The sequence below is a fragment of the Ictalurus punctatus genome, chromosome 15, assembly GCF_001660625.3.
Source record: "Ictalurus punctatus breed USDA103 chromosome 15, Coco_2.0, whole genome shotgun sequence".
Taxonomy (NCBI): Eukaryota; Metazoa; Chordata; class Actinopteri; order Siluriformes; family Ictaluridae; genus Ictalurus; species Ictalurus punctatus.
This window is the reverse complement of record NC_030430.2, coordinates 13,205,227-13,225,226: the sequence shown is the minus strand read 5'-3', so window position 1 is coordinate 13,225,226 and position 20,000 is coordinate 13,205,227. Positions and strand designations below refer to the sequence as shown.

The following is a 20,000-nucleotide window of genomic DNA, read 5'->3' as shown; positions in this document are numbered from 1 at the left end:
GGTAACACCACTAACTGGGTAACAGCACTGACTGGGTAACAGTTCTAACTGGGTAACAGTGTTGACTGGATAACAGCTCTTAGTCTGTCTCCATCTTGTTCTTTCTCTTTGTGTATTTTGCTAAGTCTCCATTTTTTTCTGTTTGCTGTGACTGACAAAGCTATCAAAGGTTAGAGACCAAAGGATGTTCACCAAGATCAATAAGCTCATCAGTGAGCCATGCACATACAATCACACACTCATAAGTGTGTTAGACCAACAGTCGCTCGACTCCCCACCTTCTGTAAATAGGTAGTTTATTAGTGGTGAGCGGTTGGCCCTTGACAGCTGGTTTTGGAGCTGTGTGTGTGTGTGTGTGTGTGTGTGTGTGTGTGTGTTTAGTAAATGACGTGTGTAAATGGGCTTTTTATGGTTCCAAAAGGGGTGATGTTTCACACCCTATTTAACTGTTACTGTTGCCCACTTAACTGGGAAAAACACTTTGTCTTTCCAAATGATGTGATGCAGCAAAAAGCAGTAAACAGGAAATGTTAAGCATCTTAAAATGATAGTGTTACGACACGGCGAAATCGGCACGGCAGCTCACAAAGTGTAGTGCCGCCCTGGGACATGGCGGAGGAGGACTACACGTCCCAGTCATACCCGCGCTCGAGTTCGCCGGAGTTCTAATTACAAACACCTGCAAACACCTAAGGTTATATAAGGGCCTCCCTAGCATTAGCCGCTTGCAAAGTAACCGCTCAGCAGCCTCGTCTCTGTTTGTTTACCAAGCCGATTTCCTTAGAAGTGTTTTTCCTGGTGCTTGACTTAACGCTCGTCTCTCACTACGCTTTTGCCTACGCCCCTGATACATAGCTGACCTGTTCTGTCCCGATTTGATTCTCGTTCTGGATTCTTTCTCACGTCATCTCACCGCTCGCCCGCGCTTGTCTCCGTCTACGCTTCATAACAGATTACTTCGCCGTACTATGGAGGCAGTGGGCACCCCGGACTGGGAATGTGTCATCTTGGAACAAAACCGCACGCTAGCGGTGTGCCGGGATGAGATATCCGCGTTGCGTGCCGAAGTCTCGCGACTGAGCATTTCCGCATCTACCAATGCCACGCCCCCGGCTCTCGCGTCACCACCGCCGTCTGCCCCAGTACATGTTCAGCCGACACCAACTGCGCACATTCCAGCCCCGGCTTTTCACACTCCTGCACCGCCGGCGCACAACCCACCTCTGCCCACACCAGAGAGATACGCTGGGGAGCTGGAGCGATGCAAGGGCTTCATGTTACAATGTGCGCTGTTCTTTGAGAGTCACCCAGAGATTCCTGAGGTCCGTAAGTTGACCCATTTTATGGAATTACTCTCCGGAACAGCCTTGGCGTGGGCCACGGCTGAGTGGGAGTGAGGAGGCCGTGTCAGACCCTCATTAGATGATTTCCTTGCCCGGTTCCAGCACGCCTTTGACCATTCTCCTGATGGCTGGGAGACTGGTGATGATCTCATGCAACTCAAACAGGGCTCTTGTACTGCAAGAGAGTACGCGCTAGAATTTCGCACTATCACTGCCCGAAGTGGCTGGAACAAACCAGCCCTTAAGACCGCGTTTCGCCGTGGCCTCGAAAAGGCTGGATCGTCTGCGCCGTACCAACCGTCCCATACCGCACGGTTTACTGCCAGCTGAGCCAGGCACAGTGAGCAAACCCATGCAGCTCGGAAGGGCACGGACCCGCGAGGAGGAGAGGGAGAGAAGACGCAATGAGTCCCAGTGCTTCTACTGCAGTGAAGACACCCACGCTGTCCGCCAATGCCCGCACAGGAGGCGCCGAGGGAACAGGAGGTGCACTGACAACTCACCTTGTCATGCCCAGGTGAGTCCTATCCAGTCTTGTACGTCTCACGTATTTTCTGTACCAGTCGTGATAGAACATTCAGGCCGTTTTTTTTTGTTCTTTCAGCACTCATCGACTCCGGAGCAGCGGAGAAATACATAGATGAGAAGACAGTGCAGGAGCTCGGCCTTCCCATACATCCCCTCCTGCGTCCTTGTGAGCTCCAATCCATTGATGGGTCGCCTATAGGGGGAGGCGTAATATCTCACAGTACACACCCTGTCTGCCTTCAAGTTAGCGCCCTTCACCATGAAACTCTGGTCCTTTACCTCACGGTCTCCACCAGACACCCCGTTATACTCGGACTCCCTTGGCTGGAACTACACAACCCCCAAATTTCCTGGACTGACAAGCAACTCACCCAATGGTCCCCGTATTGCTTGCAGAAGTGTTTGAGGGGTCCCACTGTCCCTTTGGCCACCACGACTGTGGAGAGTCCCCTGTCGCCTGTCCCAGTTAAAATTCCCCCCTGAGTACCGCGACCTCCATGAGGTGTTCAGCAAGGAGAGGGCCAGTTGTCTCCCACCTCATAGACCCTACGACTGTGCCATTGACCTCCTCCCTGGGGCCAGCCTATATCGGGGCCGCGTTTACCGCTCTCCCAAGCGGAGCAGCAGGCCATGGAGGAGTACATTCAGGAGGCTCTCCGGCAGGGGTACATCTGACCGTCCACATCCCCTGCGTCTACTGGGTTCTTCTTTGTGGAGAAGAAAGGAGGGGGCCTCCGACCATGCATTGATTATCGGGCCCTCAATCAAGTGACCGTTAAGTACCGATATCCGCTGCCTCTCGTCCCCTCAGCCTTGGAACAGTTACAGTCCGCCATCCTCTTCACCAAGCTGGACCTCTGCAGCGCTTATAACTTAATTCGTAGTAGGGAGGGGGACGAGTGGAAAACGGCCTTCAGCACCACCTGTGGACATTATGAGTACCTGGTCATGCCGTATGGGCTTGCTAACACCCCCTCCGTGTTCCAGAACCTGATCAACGACACTCTGAGGGACATGCTAGGAAGGTATGTGATTGCCTACATTGACGACATCCTGATTTATTCAACCTCTCTGGAGGAACATGTCCAGCATGTCCGGCACATACTGCAACGCCTCCTGCAGTACCAGCTTTACGTAAAGGCCGAGAAGTGCGAATTCCACCAGCACACGATCTCTTTCCTGGGGTATATCATTAGCCCAAGGGGTGTCGCCATGGACCAGCGTAAGATTCGGGCGGTCGTGGAGTGGCCCACTCTGCGAACCGTCAGGGAGTTGCAGCGTTTCCTTGGCTTTGCAAATTTTTACCAAAGACTCATTAGAGATTTCAGTAAAGTAGCGCAACCCCTGACGTCGCTCCTGAAAGGTAAGCCCAGGTGACTGCTGTGGACCCCAGTTGCCCAGGAGGCTCTGGAGAGACTTAAGCGGGCTTTCACCACAGTTCCCATTCTCAGACACCCGGATCCCTCCAAGCCGTTTGTCGTGGAGGTTGACGCGTCGGAGGTGGGAGTGGGAGCAATTCTATCGCAAAGGTTTGGCGAGAGTCCCAAGTTACACCCCGTGGCCTTTTTTTCCCGGAAGTAGTCACCAGCAGAGCGCAACTATGATGTAGGGAACCATGAACTTATGGCCATCAAGCTGGCCCTAGAAGACTGGAGACACTGGTTTGTACGGGGCAGTACACCCATTTGTTATCTTCATGGACCATAAGAATTTGGAATATCTACGAACCGCCAAACGGCTCACTCCTCGTCCCTATTCTGCTTCAGGTTCCAGTTCACCCGGTTACCTTACCGACCTGGTTCAAAGAATACCAAGGCCGACGCCCTGTGTCGCATTTATGCCCCAGAGCGGCCAATGGTGCAAGAGAGTTACATTATGCCTCCCTCCTGCATAGTGGGCGCCCTGGAGTGGCCCCTAGAACAGAACTTAGCCCGTATTCCCAGCGCAAGAATCCCAGCAGCCTGTCCTCCCGACAAACAGTTTGTGCCTAAGCAGTGCCGTCTCAAACTCATCACCTGGGCCCACACAACTTTGGCCACGGGCCACCCGGGGGCTTGCCACACTTACCAACTGCTGGCCGAGAAGTACTGGTGGCCCAACATGCCCAGAGAGGTTCAGCGCATCGTATCCTCGTGTTCCTCTTGCGCTCAGTCCAAGGGCCCACATGTGCTCCCAGCTGGGAAGTTGGTGCCCATACCCATACCTGAACATCCGTGGTCCCATCTGGCCCTCGATTTCATAACCGACTTGCCGAAGTTGCAGGGGAACTCCGTGATACTGGTGGTCGTAGATCGGTTCTCGAAGTCCCTGTGCTTAATTCCATTACCAGCCATCCCATCTGCCTTCACCACGGCGGAACTCCTATTTCAACACGTCTTTCGTTACTTTGGCATCCCTGAGGAGATTGTGACTGATAGGGGACCACAGTTCACATCGCGGGTTTGGGCCAGCTTTATGAGGAAGATGGGGGTCGCCATTAATCTCACGTCTGGGTACCACCCCCAGGCTAACTGACAGGCAGAACGGGCCAACCAGGAAGTCATACGGTTTCTTCGGACCTACTGCTCTGCCAACCCAGGGGACTGGACTCAGTACCTACCATAGGTGGAATACACCCAGAACTCGCTACGGCATTCCGCCACCCAGCTCACCCCGTTCCAGTGTGTCTTGGGTTACCAACCGCCATTATTCCCCTGGAACGCGTCTCACACGGATTCGCCAGCAGTGGATGAGTGGTTCCGCTGAAGTGAACAGGTCTGGGAGCGTGCCCATCAACAGCTGGTGCAGGCGTCCCACATCGCTAAACGAAAGGCCGACCGGCGCTGAAGGGCTCACCCTAATTATCGACCCGGGGACAGGGTGTGGCTCTCCACAAGAGATTTGAGACCCCTCACGGGCACAAAACTTCAACCAAAATATATCAGGCCCTTCCGAATTCTGAGGCAAATTAATGAGGTCACGTATCGTCTGGACCTTCCGAGACACAGTTGCATCGCCCCGTCTTTCCACGTCTCACTTCTCAAACCTGTGATCTCAGGCTCTTTGGCCACAGTGGTGCCGGAGGATTCCCCACTGGAACCGTTGGGGATAGAAGGCCGCCCAGCCTACCGCGTCCGCGACATTCTAGACTCCAGACAGAGGAGAGGGGGACTTCAGTATCTGGTAGACTGGGAGGGGTATGGACCAGAGGAACAGTGCTGGGTCCCAGCCTGAGACATTCTGGACGCAGGCCTGCGTAAGGACTTCCATGCGGCTCATCCAGACAAACTGGCCCACCGGAGGGGAGGGAGGCCTTGGGGAACTTCGGCTCCCGGAGTGAGCCCTTTGGGGGGGGGGGGGGGGGGCGCTGTTATGACACGGCGAAATCGGCGCGGTAGCTCACAAAGTGTAGTGCCGCCCTGGGACATGGCGGAGGAGGACTACACTTCCCAGTCATACCCGCGCTCGAGTTCACCAGAGTTCTAATTACGAACACCTGCAAACACCTAAGGTTATATAAGGGCCTCCTTAGCATTAGCCGCTTGCGAAGTAACCGCTCAGCAGCCTCGTCTCTGTTTGTTTACCAAGCCAATTTCCTTAGAAGTGTTTTCCCTGGTGCTCGACTTAACGCTCGTCTCTCACTATGCTTTTGCCTACCCCCCTGATACATAGCTTACCTGTTCTGTCCCGATTCGATTCTCGTTCTGGATTCTTTCTCACGTCATCTCACCGCTCACCCGCGCTTGTCTACGTCTACGCTTTGTAACAGATAGTCCCTGGCATGGCAAAACAATAATGCTTTTCATTATTAATGATTAGCCTTTCACTTGGATATAGCTGTATATAGACACCTTTCTACTAGTAGTGGAAGAAATTCAGAGTAAGGAACCAATGGTCCATCATGTTTGATTATTATTCTCACGCAGCTATTAGTAAAAAAAAAATTCACAAAATCCCTTCCACTCATGAAAGTAGTCCAATGATGGACAAGTTGTAAGAATATGCAAACCATCTTGTATAATATCCAGTAAAATAGTTTTTTTGAGATCACATATTGACCTTTTAGTTAAGAGTTATTATGAGTGACCCTCTTTCTTCATCATGAGGACAGACTCCATTTTTTTCCGGTTGGCTGTCTTTGTGTGTGACTGAGTGTTTTCTCTCCTGTCATTCAACCGCTCTAGATAACTGCAGTTCCTCTACAGATCTGGTGCCCCAGACATGTTCTCAGAGAACGGGAAGCACAAAGAATTCTCACAGCCTTTCTGTCATGTTTACAAAATTGCACTCTGCTTGTTGCTAGGCTTAATGCTATAAGGTTTGTCAGGTTACCTTTAGGAGCTGAATTTATCTACAGCACAGAACCAACAGTGATGTTCACTGAAATCATTAAGCCATTGTTCAGACAGTGAACTGGTACATTATAACGTCATGCAAGCTTGTGTTGTTGCTGAACTAATGATTAATTACATTAATGATAATTACATTAAATGTATCAATTTCCTAATCATTTTCTCAGTTCTACAAACCTGAATAACTATTTTGTATCCTGGAAGTTAATTGGCATCGTGGCAGTATGGGTATTGGTTAAATAATAAAGTAAAATTAAATAACGAATGTGCACAAATTCTTGAATGTACAAAATAACATGCATAACGATCCTCAGGATATTGCCAGATTTCAGTGCACTGACATTGTTATACAGACACAAGCAGCACTGTAGATCATCATTAATTTCATGCATCAACATGTTTATTCCAAATACATGTATGATCGATTAATGACCGATGCTTAGTAGTGCCTACTCAGCGTAGCTCAAGATCCCTTTCCAGAACCTTCACACTAACTGTCCCTCAGTGGTGGAATGAACTTCCAACCTCAATCCAGACAGCAGAATCTGTCACTATCTTCAAAAAACATCTAAAGACCCACCTCTTCTGTGAACACCTAACTAACCCCTACGCAATAAAATCCCTAGTGTTGAATTAACACCCAGAGTGTTAATTTGAGTCCAATTGAGTCCAACTGTAGGGTGTAAATTCAACACTCTGGGTGTTAAATCAACACTGGCGATTTTGCTGTGTAAAATGCCAACCCCACATTATCCAAAAAAAATTATGAATAAAAACAAGTTTTTTTTTGTTTTTGTTTTTTTTTAAACCTACTCTGGCATTTACACCTCTACTCTGGGCACTTTGCTTTCTACAACTCAATTAAAAGATCTTGTATGGTAGCACTACTTGTATTGTTCTCCACTTGATATATCGCTTTGCTTGTATTTCCTCATTTGTAAGTCGCTTTGAATAAAAGCGTCTGCTAAATGAATAAATGTAAATATAAATAACATCTGTCTGACTTTGATTTATCTTAGTGACTATGTGTGTGGTGTCATTACAAGGTATAAAGAAATATATGCAACTGAAAAAGTGGTCTCTCGGGATTTGGCGAGATCAGGCAGTCTCAGCTATGAGAGAAGCCGTATTGGATTTGTGTTAAATGTTAAATGTGTTAAACTTTAACTCTGACAGCTTGAAACTATGAAAATATGAAAACACATATCGAGACAGACACAGCTTGTACACCACTTACAAAATACAAAAGATATGCATCACATGCCTTATGTTCACACACCCACCCATACACACACATACAAACACAGACCTTGATCATTTACATACTGTATATCACTGATTAGTGTCAGTAGTGTCAATAGTGCCTACTGACTGCCACCTCTCCACATTCCACATTCCCACCACACATTCTACCGTGTGTGTGTGTGTGCCATACCTGTCACCTGTGCTATACCAGGCCTTTGCCATTGACACATCTGTTATTGACCCCAGCTCTGTTCTGCCCTGCCTAATACTTTAAACCTAGCACTCATTGCTGTTTCCAAATCTGTTTCTAAATTTGTTGAGACATTTGTGAACGCACCACTAATTTGGCATTTAATCCTTGCTACTGAAAACAAATAGCAATCCACAGTGCCACTCAATATCACATAATATCCTTGTAAAATCTGCATTATTTTGCTAAAATGCCCTGTGAAAGCAAGCATATTATAAAACACTCAGTCACACTTGATCATTGCCTTGGGTGGTTTTAGACTGGCATCTCTTCTTTTGCTTATTTCACTGTATCATCAAGGCATGTATTTCGATGTGCCTCTAATCCACAGTCAAAGCAATAAATGTCGCAGTCAAATTCACTAAAAAAAAGAAAAGAAAATTGATGCATTCATTTACCAGATTCAAATGTGTACATCATTACAACAAATTCACACTTTTGACTTTCCATTGTATTCTTTTTGCCAATAATTGTGTTGTTTGCATTATATTTTATTGATGTGGAAATTATGTACACATTTAGTTTAATAAAATTCATAAAGCATTACTTTTGTCAGCAATCCTGCACCTGCAAACATTTGGCCTACTTTTTGCTTGATATTTCCATAAAGCTGAGTGAACTTTGACCTATGGAGTCAGATTATTCTAAACTAAGGAAGGATTTAGAGCAGTAGTATGATCACAGAGGAAATTCACAGAAATTCTAACAATGAATGTTGCTAACTAATCCTAATATTAGCCCTAACATTTCACATGAGATGATTTGCAGCCTCTTTCCAAAAGCCAATGCAGGGGTGGCTTTTCATGTTATTCCCAGAGCACGGAACTTGTGCGTTCCGTGCATGAATTCACACACACCTTTTTTATTGCTTGTGTATTGGGCTTCTTAGTGAAAATCTCTGCTTATGTTGAGAATATAAAATAGCATTGAAGGATTTCAAATGTGAAGTGGCATGCAAGTGTGTGTGTCTGTGTGTGTGTGTGTGTGTGTGTGTGTGTAGCTGTATCCCTGCTGTGCCCCAGTGCAGGAGCAGAGATAGGGAGTGAGGGGGTGAGAACTGAGAGCACAGATAGGGCTGCGGCAGACAGGCAGACTGCTCAGTCAGATTAGCCTGACTCCAACACTGCATTCCCCAGCCTGCTTCTGCTGCTCCATGAAACAGCAGGCTTTTGGAATACACCACACACACACACACACACAAACACACACACACACACACACATACACACACTCAAAGAAACAGAATAAAAAGCATTGCAAATGGAGAGTACAGAACAGAGTTTGAAGCAAAGATTAAGAAACCAATACAATCATATCTGTCCCTTACTCAAGGTCAGGATAAACACAATATTACCTTAGTGTGTATTATTGTGCATTCCTAATCAAGAAATGAAGCACAATAAAAAAAAAAAGATCTGTCAAGATGACGAAGGCACAAATTATAATCTCTCCTGTTTCATACATCAATGAAAACATCATCACACAATCTAATAAGGACACAAGAATGATGTCCTATGTAGTGACATAATGACACTGACCCAGCATGGGAAAAAAAAAAATGTTCATACAATTCTCCAAACAGCCATATTTCCGGATAGCTACCACTTTGAAGCCAAATGAAAAAAGAAAAAAAAAACCTAAAAGAGAGACTAAAAACAACTTTTAAACAGGTCTTAATAACTTAAGAGGATTTTGTGCTCTTTTTGAACAAAAAAAAAAAAACGTACACAAGCTCTGAAAAGCTTCTTTGATGAGACATTAAGACAAATGCATTAATATTTATATAAACTCCAACCATACATACATTCACACATTCCTGATATTGTTCTTATTCATTAATATTAATATTCAATAAACAAACTATTTTTTTCTACCAAAAAGAAATAATATAATTTATTATTTGAATTGTGGAAGAGTGCTTGTATGTTTTTGTTGGTTCTGTTTCCACACTTCTAGCCTATTCTTCTAACTAAACTGAGTCTCTAACCGTGATATTACTGTTATCTCCATTTGGTTTTCCATATTTCGTGATTAAAAGCACGCTACAATGGACTACAATGGTATTTCTAGGTAGAGTGCTGTTAAAAATGTCATAGCTGACTGTTTAAAGATACATCAATTATATCGAGGAGATTTACAATCCACGGTGATTTAAAAGTTATTTACTTAACCAGAGTGTGAACCGGAGAAGCGCGCACTGCGCGTGACAGACAGCGCGATGAGGCGCGCACGGAGAAAGGCCTTGCGATACACACCTCATCCATAAGCGCGCTTATCAGCCTTCATCCAACTAATGAACGGACACTATATACAATATCTAAATGCATATAATCTCAATATATATAGTTAAATGCATGTAATCTGTATATATCAAAATCATACGAATATTACAACGTTTACGTAAAAAAAAAAACGTATTCGTTATTGTCTTCCAGTCTCCTCTGTTTGAGATTACTTAGGCTAAACACTATTCTTTTTATGTCTTTGAAATTTGTCCAGGTTGGATTTTAGTTGTGCTAATAATTATTCCCGGGCTATTTCAACACATCAGTGAGACTTAATTATAGGCGTATAATTAGGCCTGTACCAGAATAAAATTATTTGTGATTATAAAAAAAATGTTAAGAATAGATACGTGTATTAAATCAGTAGCACTGCAATGGTTAAGGATTAAGCTATAATTTAGTCTGATATGTTATCCAAAGCGATTATTAGTCTAATTGCATGCATGATTTCAGTGATTTTGTTAGGGATGCAGTTTGTTCACAGTTGAGCCTCGCGCCTTTCTCCTCATAGCTTATACTGTTTGGTATATTATCACCAATTCATGACACGTCTTTATCTTAATAGCTAGAAATTTATGATTCACACATAAACGGTTGACAGAGGAGATGTCGGACGATAATTTAGCTACTAAAATAGAAATCATTAGCTAAATAAAATCACATAAAATGCCTGAGGTTTTATTTGTTGTTGTTTATAAATTTACATTAGCCTAAAGCCTTGTATCCTGCGTTGTTCTTTTGATATTTTACGTTTTATACACCCACTAATAACCAATTAAATAAAAATTCCAAACAAAATTATATTTGGTCAGCCTTAATATGCACTTGATAGCGTGCCATGCTATTACCTGTGGGATTGGCACACATGCCTAATTTGTTGTCCTTTGAAAAGCAGCCTGCTTTATCACCTATACTCTCAACAGGTCTTGTCAAAAAAAAAAAAAAATTGTCATTATTTGATTAATGGCATACATAAATATTAAGTCTGTTGAATCTGTTTGCCTGACCTATGTCACTGATTCGTATGGTGGCTACAGCCTATTTGAATTTATATAGGCCATATCTGATAAAATTATAAATATTTTTTTTTTTTTTTTTAAATCAACAGAGGGCTGGTGCAAATAAAAAAATAAATAAAAAGTCACTTTCTTGACTGCTGTTCTGAGAATAGATTGTTGATATGGAAAAGAAGATGTGGAAGCGTTTTACATTGCATTAACTGCAAATTAAGTGGATCGTTTCAGCCTCCTGGATTAAACACCTCACAAGACACTCACAATACACTTACGACGCATGCGCTAATTTCCTAGCCAACTATGGACTTTAATGTTAAATAATCTCACTAAGATTAATTTGTGAAATTTATTGATGCATTACAATCTGTAGACCGTTTTAGAGATTCCGAATTAATATTTACTGAGTTCACTTTTTGAATACGAATTAGGCCTACTTTTTATTTATTCATTTAAATTTTGTCTTATTTGTTTAATATTTAATATATTACTATGAACTAAAGATTGCACTAAACTTTGACCTAAAGATACATTAAAATGTCCCATTTTGCCTATCTGATAAAATACCCGATTGTACCATATGTCGTCAATTAAATATGTAGCTAAGTAGTAATTGTAAATTCCCATTTAGACTTATTAGATCAACTTAAAGCACGCGGGCGCAAAACATGATGAATTGATGCTAATTATCTTTAATCAAATTAAGGATATAATTGATTTGACAGTACCATTTTTCATCAGTCCTTAAACATCTATTTTATTGGAATGTTGCCGATATTTTCTTATGACATCGTAACCGTCAATAATTGTATTTATTTATTTATTTATTTAACTTCATTTTACTGACGAAAACTGGGGTGTCCGTTTTTAAACACCTCCAGGATAATAACATATACATCTGTTGTGATAATTGTTGTATCTCCATGTTAAAGCTGTCACTCGTATCCGCCTTATCTGCCTGTTGCTTTTATAGAAAACTCATCCACATTTAACGGGCCATAAAAGCGATCCTACGGCTCACGTACGGACGCCGAAATTATTTTACTGCAATGATTTTTATTTTTAAAAGACTCCTCAATTAAAATCCCTGCCAATATGCTACCAGGACAAGAGCGCGCCGTGTCTCTGTTTTCATGTTCATTTAAAAACTTGTTTGTTTGTTTTTCTCTCCAGAGAAGAAATGGCGCAGCAACCGAAAATATTTTGATTATTCTGGAGTTTTATTCTCGCTGCACAGCACCTAATTTATTAAATGTTTGCTTCCATATTCTGGTTAAATTCCCAAAATATTATTCTTAAGTGTAACTAATTCTAAAATAAAACTTGAAACAAATTCATCAAAGTACATCTCTCATGTTGGAATGAGAATACAGTTGGTTATAATTCCATTAATCACTGCCACTCTGGTCAAGTCCTTAAATGCACACTTCCTTGCTAAATAGTAGGCCAAAATAGTAGGCCAACCTATTTAGCTGCTATTTAGTATGGTAGTTTGCGCTTGTTGGCCATAGCCCGAGTCCGCCTCTCCTCCTTTGCTATGGGTCCTACCCTCTGGCGCTGAGTCACGTGACTTGGCTCTCGCGTGAAGTATAGAGGGCGAATCGGGGAACGGTTATATGAGGTGCTATCAGCCTGTGATACCGAGTCGCAACACGCGAGGAGAAAAAAAATCGCTTTTTAAATTCAGGTTTCAGCGTTTACGACTACAATCCCTGCATTCCTTCCAATTAATAAGAGAACACGGAGCAGAGGAGCTTCGACTGAGGTGCTACTCGATTGGGGGGAAAGAGGGAGCCTAACTTTATCGCCCCGCGCCCTTATCTGGTGAGATAATGCGACGAGAGCTCTAGGATAAAACTGTATTAGCGCTGCGCATGCGGCTATCATCTGTTTTAATGCGTTTCCGATAAAATATATGTATCAAGAGATTGTGCCTTGGTTATCTCTATGGTTCTTGATTTGCTCCAATCGGCTGTTTCACTGACTTGGTTGGAGTAGTCTAGGTACTTGACATGGTTAGTCTTTTTCCAATATCTACACGAAAAAATACTATAGGACTCTTTAATTTTATTTAATTTCATTAATCATCCATCAAAATGTTGTTTTAACGAATATGCTTATCAAATTAATCACATTCTACTTTAAATGTATTATAATCTCGATGTTTTCTTTAGACATCGGCTTTGTAGTTATTTTCACGTTTTGTTGCACATTAACGGAAAAATAACTGCCAGTTAATCTAAAAAGTAAAATATCTGAAATCCCACCATGTGGCTCTGATTATTATCCGCTGTCACGACCGAGAAGCTGCCTCAGACCAGACTTTGACTCCTTGTTATTTTAGATGCTAATTAAGACGGATAGTGACATGTAGGCTACTTTATTTTCGGAGAAAAATCATTTATTTATTTTTTTCTCTCTTTCCTTCTTTTTTCCTTTTGTTGTCAGGAGTCTTGTCTGGCCGAACCGACCGGAGTGGAGCTTTTGGACGGACTTCACTTGCACTGATAATTATTTTTCTTTGTTTTTGTTATTTTGGGGTTTATTTTTTGTTTGTTTGTTTGTTTGTTTTTTTCCTTACGAAAACTAGGAGATTTAATCCTGCAGCATGTACTCGAGCTTGGCCATACCTTCAAACCCATCCCCGTACGGCCACGACTCCGGGAACTACGTGCACGCACCGGCCAGCTCTCCCGTGTATGTGCCCAGCACGCGTGTGCCCGCCGCCGTGTTGCAGTCGCTGCCCTACCTGCAGCCGTGCGAACCCACGCACCAGACGCACGCGCTCACGGGCCACCATCACGCATGGCCACCGCAATCTGCTGCTGACGGCTCGTCGTTTGGCGCTGGAAGCCCGCATGCTCACGCGCCCTCCGCCACTTTCTCCTACACACACAGTCCGCCTGCGACCGGCGGTGGTAGCTGTGGCGCCCGCGACCCTGCGTCCTATCAAAGTGCACTGGCGTTGAGTGGCGGCGCACGCGGCTCCGACCAGTACGGTGGTGCTCTGATGCGCCCCATGGGCGCTTCTTATTCGAGCCCATACGCGTACATGGGCCCCGACGTAAGCGGATCATGGGCGCCTGGTCATTTCGACAGCGGTGTGATCGGACTACAGGGACGCCAGGGAACTCTGACGGGCAGAAGGTCTGCTCTAGGTGCGTATCTCTACTGACAGTTAAAAAAGTAATAATAATAATAATAATAATAATAATAATAATAATAACAATAACAATAATAATAATAACAACAACAACAACAACAATAATAATAATAAAGACCACTATCCCATCATTTTATTCCTTTATTCGTTGATGTCACGCCTTTCCTCAGTTTTTTCAACCTTTTTAATTATTATTTTATTTTACAAAATTGTATTTAGTATATATTTATTTAGCAACCTTTTATTGCAAACATATGCACATGCACCTGGTCCACTGAATTCGCCACTGGAGCCTCGAAATCACACCTGAAGCCAAGATTTTATTATAACCGCTTGAGATCACTAATTAAAAAATTAAATTGTCACTTTGTCCAACAAACTACTTCCTGTTCATTAGTTACAATACTTGTCAGGCGCCTGGCAACTATTATACACAACTATGGGCTATTTATATAAAATATATAAAGGAGAAATTAAAATGTGTTTAACAACATATTGTGACATACTAGCCTATACACAGGCTAATAAACACAGCTACAGTATGCAAATAGAAAAATGTACTAAATGCATATAAATGAGGAATTAATTTATTATTATGAATGCACTATTATGATACTATCACGTCATATATAATAAATTGACTGAATAGTGGCAATTCTAGAAATCTACATCTTTATTCTGCTTAAATGATGATATCGTGCCATCGTAGGCATATATATTAAACGCTTAACTCTACTCGTTGTAGCCTACGAATACATGGAAACAAAGCTGCAACTACTACTCTAGCATAATTTGTAATGTGACCTCTATTTTTTTCCAAGTCAGCAAGCAAAAATGGTTGGAATGAAAGGGAGGGGTTTCGTTTGATGCTGTGATTTCAGGTTTATTGCAGTAATTTAATGACAACTGAAGGTGTTTTTTCTCTATGGCTAAACAGCCACAAAAATAGCAAGCTATTGTGATTATGTCAGTCTATTGATGCTATGTAGTAAGATTGTTATTCCTCTTAATCAAAGCTAAAAGTTGTGTTAATACACACATACTGCTAATGCACTTAAGATGCTAATTAAACCGCTAAACATCGTTTAGGTGTGAATTGGTGAAAGAGCTATGCGTGCAGACTTCTGAGCACTGACAACTACCTTACTGCCACCTTGATCAGACTTATCTAAACAAACATTTAACGACTCATCGTCTGATACACATAATGCAGCAGAAGCTTATGAGCTGTAGCACACTCCTGAATTATGTGTATGTCATGTAATTTGGTTCGCAGCTTGTCATAACAGACTGCTGGACACATTCACTTTGTCGTAATGTTATCTTTGAAAGAGCACTTCGCCTACAAAACTATATTGCCCTATAAATTTCGCACATTTTAGTGACGAGTTTGTGGTTTATGTGTTTAGGTCCATAATGTCATATAAAGTCTCATATAATAACAGAACAACAGAAAGGATAGAGAAATATTCTGAAAGGCTAATCCTACAGGTGCATCGTTATTATTATTGTTGTTGTTGTTGTTGTTATTGTTATTTCTCACTTGCTGAAATTAGTTAAACTAATTCTTTGAAATGTGGAATTCCAGCCATTAAATCCAGGAGGGCGTCGCGTGTCATGTGGCCTGATTGATTGGGGACTCCTGGATCCTTAACACTGATAAGAGCCCCATAGCCATTCGACCCGTTCTTGTCAGACACACACACACTGACACTGCTTACCCCACAATGTCCCCCGTATTGATACATTCCGCGTGCTGTCTCGGTCCGCGCGCGCCTCCTAATTCCACCCGCGCCAGGCCAAACGGACACATTCATCACACACACACTCACGCACACACACACACACACACACACACACAGGCGTAATGAATGGAGGGAGTGACTGCAGTGTATTTAATTAACTAATACACTCTGAAGTTGCTTATTTGATTTTCCCCACCTCTACAGTCTTCTTTGCATAATATTTCCCGTAGACCATATTTCTAAAAAATCGGTTGTTAAAATACTTAATTACGTCTATTAACAATAATTAGATAAGAAAATAATAAAAACTAGTGTTTTTATCTTACATGCTTTGATAAAATTCTTCCTTTGAGCAGGTTGGCTTAATGCAACCTCTGGCTGTTGTTTGTTCCCACATTAAGTGGAACACAGTTCTTTATGTATGGAAATACTTTTACACAGCTAAAACAATAATGCTTTTTTTTGTAACAGTATAATGTAGCATGTATAATGTAGCATGTTGAAATTAGATTAGATAGGCTTGTATTACTCCTGTATTATTTTCTCCGTACCCTATTAGTAGAATTTGTTTTATGATTCTTAATCGAATAGGGTGAAATGATCTCCAAACCTTAATTGACGACACTTCCCTTAGAATTTTATGAATGCTGCGAAAGTTAATTAGGAATTAAATGAGTACTGTTGCAACAAATTAAACGTGGCCAGTAGAAATGAGAAATCTTTGTGTTTGTGCCTGCAGATGTGTTGGATGAAATGGCAGTGGAGGGACGCGAGTGTGTGAACTGCGGCTCCATCTCAACTCCGCTGTGGAGACGCGACGGAACCGGCCATTACCTGTGCAATGCCTGCGGCCTCTACCACAAGATGAACGGCATCAATCGGCCTCTCATCAAACCCCAGAAACGACTGGTGAGTGCCCCAGGGTTTAGAACTGCATGATATATCGTTATTATTGCTGCAAAAAATAAAATCAGTAAATCTCACATCAATCATGCATAACAAAAGGCATCATTTTGGTTTTAATAATACTTGTCAATAGACTGGACAATGTGGTTTTGTCTAATACATTTCAAGACATACAGCTTTTTAAATATGTAGCCATCAAAATAAGGTAGTTTGTCTAGACCATGCAACTTGTGGTGGTATTTAATCTTTAAAGATATTGAAATTCTAATAAGCATTAAGTTAAGCAATATTTGATGTGGTTTTGATAGCTAGACAAACATTGGAAATAGGTCTACTATTTTTTCAGCTCTCATTCTGTAAAATGATTCTTTACCAATCAATGTTGAAAAAAACAGTGGAAAGAAAGATATATGTAAGACGTGTGTGTGTGTGTGTGAAAACAAGAGAAATGGAAAGAGTGCTTATCTCAGGGCCACTTGTAGGAGGTCACAGAGGTAGAGAGACCTTCACTGCTGTCTTACTTCCCAAGCTCTCTCTCTCTCTCTCTCTCTCTCTCTCTCTCTCTCTCTCTCTCTCTCTCTCTCTCTCTCTCTCTCTCTCTCTCTCTCTCTCTGCAGCTGTGAATTAGCACACTTAGGACACCCTTTCCACATCTCTGTTTTTATTTGCCATTTAGTGACCTTGTCCTTGAGTCTGTCCGCATTTAGAAAGGGATGCAAAACTCCACGTAGTAGCTACTGTGTGCATGAGTGAGGAAATCTCTCTGCCCATGAGCACACAGCATTGTAATAAAAAACAGGTTGTTAGTTTTCCTTGTTTCCAACACCTGAGTACATGATTACAATAAAAGTTATGTCACCATGGTATAATTCAACACTGTGTATACTTAGAGGATGTGTGAATACTATATGTTTTTTTTTATTGAGTTTTTTTTTTTTTTGTCAATAACCTGTGGAAACTGAGCTTGGGATGCACAATATGTCTAATTCGAAGATTTTAATAGGCAGAATGTAACAGAAACTGAGCTTGGGATCCACAATATGTCTAATTCGAAGATTTTAATTGGCAGAATGCAAGGTCGATACAACGATAATGAACCGTTCTGCTTTGAGAAATAAATTTTTAAGAATATTGCCTTTTCTAAGAACTATCGGTTCCTATCAGGTCCCAGATTTCCTTTGCTCCTGTCACTTTCCTCATAATCTTTGAATGAATGTACACACACACACACACACACACACACACACACACACACACACACACACACACACACACACACACACACACATGCAATCAACCCTTTTGCCATTTTTGTCAAGATGAAAAACACTTGTTGCCATTTTGTGGTCTAGATGAACTCTGTGTGTGTATCTGCAGCAGACTACATCCCGGCGGGCAGGCCTGTGTTGCACTAACTGTCATACCAGCACGACCACACTGTGGAGGAGAAATGCAGAGGGGGAGCCTGTATGTAATGCCTGTGGCCTCTACATGAAGCTTCACGGGGTCAGTATCAAGGTTCATGTAATTTGTTGGATCTTATCCTAATATATCCATGCAGAAATGTGTTCTGCATACATTCTTAGCTCAAGAGACTTTCAGGATTCAATCACTAATGCCCTTCCAAACAAAGCTCTAGCATCTTAGCATAAATGCTTAGTAAGCCAGTGTCCAACACATACTTTGACCATACTAGCAGTGTTGGTAACTTTAGTTAAGTAACTATGATATAATCAAAACTGGTTGAAAATTGATGGGTTTTAATATTAGTTTCATTTCATGTATGACAGTTTTCACCCCAAAAAGTTCAATTATGACCCTCTGGTTCCAAACTAGTTTTTGATATTTTTATAGGCTACATTTAGTACCATTTTATTCAGTTGCAAATTACAATGTATATCTCCATCTTTAATGAGTAATAATTTTTATTAGAGGGTCTTATCCATCTTTCTGTCATCCTATAGGTACCCAGGCCACTGGCTATGAAGAAAGAAAGCATTCAGACAAGGAAACGCAAACCCAAGATACCTAAAACTAAGGCTTCAGGTAAGAGATGTTGTTGATACATTTCTTTAAGCCATAATAGCACGCAATATGAATCAAAATGAATGCAAACCTATGGTTTGAAATTTACTATCAGGCTATAGATAGGTATACTGTGAATAATGTGACCATCTGTTCTCATTAATTTGACATTTTTACATGTATTTTAGTATTTGAGCATTTGATGAAATACTGACTCATCAATCATCAGTATGCAGTGTTGATATGTACAGTGATAAATGATAAATGATCTGTCTGTATCACAGTATCAATGATTTTGCACTGCTTTAGTGAAAGTGGTGTGAGAGGAGGTGGAATGAAAGGGTAGTTCATTTTTGGAAGAAAGTTGAGATGAGTGATTGGGATGATAAAGAGGGAGAGTGGGATTGCGGGAATGTGTGGAGAGACATATGGGGTGTGTGAGCAAATGGAAGACGCAAAAGTGAGTGAGAGAGAGAAAGTGAGCGTCCAGTTACACTATTTCTTCTGGATTTGTGGTTAAAGACACAAACAGTGTCTATAGAGAGACCTCAGCCATCTCTGAATATCTGATGCTGCTAATTGTGTGATGTCTATTATTAGGTTTAATTGGGAGGTTTTTTCTTCATATTTTGTGGCCGTTTAGGGTCTTCTGTGTCCGGCACTACCTCTCCTACCTCTCATCCCATTTCAGAGAATGCTTCAACAATAAAAAGTGAACCCAATATTGCTGCCTCACCATATGCCGGTCAAACAGTTGTGTCTGTCACACAGGTATTCATACTAAGCCCATTATCACTTACAGATAAATCACATTATGCAGTAGCTGATTAACTGATCACATTACCCAAACAACGAAATGAATATTTTCAGTCTGAGAGCTATTGTGTCTTAACGATTACAGTTCTCAGACTGTGAATCCATAGTAAGGCTGAATAACTGCGCACAAAAAAACTCAGGAATCCTAACTAGTGAAATTGATTTCTTGCAAATTTTCTACAAATGATGTTGTTAGAAAAGCTGTGACCTCTCACCTTAACATTAATCATTCATTACCATTCATAGGAGTTGGCTTGTATGAATGTTTCAATCACAGAAAAGGAAAATAAAATGAAAATATAAATGAAAGTTACAAAGCCATGTGGAATAACCAATGCTTTTATTCTTGC

General features: G+C 42.0%; 1 protein-coding gene across 4 annotated transcripts in view; it reads left to right on the top strand.

Moving 5' to 3' along the window:
• Window positions 1-12,554: 12,554 nt before the first annotated feature.
• The window catches only part of gata5 (GATA binding protein 5), an 8,127-nt gene continuing 681 nt past the window's right edge, over window positions 12,555-20,000 (top strand). The window contains exons 1-6 of one of the 4 annotated variants that reach the window (XM_017486990.3): window positions 12,555-12,819; window positions 13,444-14,153; window positions 16,643-16,812; window positions 18,190-18,315; window positions 18,774-18,855; window positions 19,478-19,605. In XM_017486990.3, coding sequence (XP_017342479.1) covers window positions 13,604-14,153; window positions 16,643-16,812; window positions 18,190-18,315; window positions 18,774-18,855; window positions 19,478-19,605 — 1,056 coding nt within the window. In that variant the 5' untranslated portion in view covers window positions 12,555-12,819; window positions 13,444-13,603. Of the gene's footprint in view, window positions 12,820-12,908; window positions 13,011-13,443; window positions 14,154-16,642; window positions 16,813-18,186; window positions 18,316-18,773; window positions 18,856-19,477; window positions 19,606-20,000 lie in introns of those variants that run through there. The other 3 variants (XM_047160508.2, XM_017486988.3, XM_017486989.3) reach the window with 3 other exon arrangements.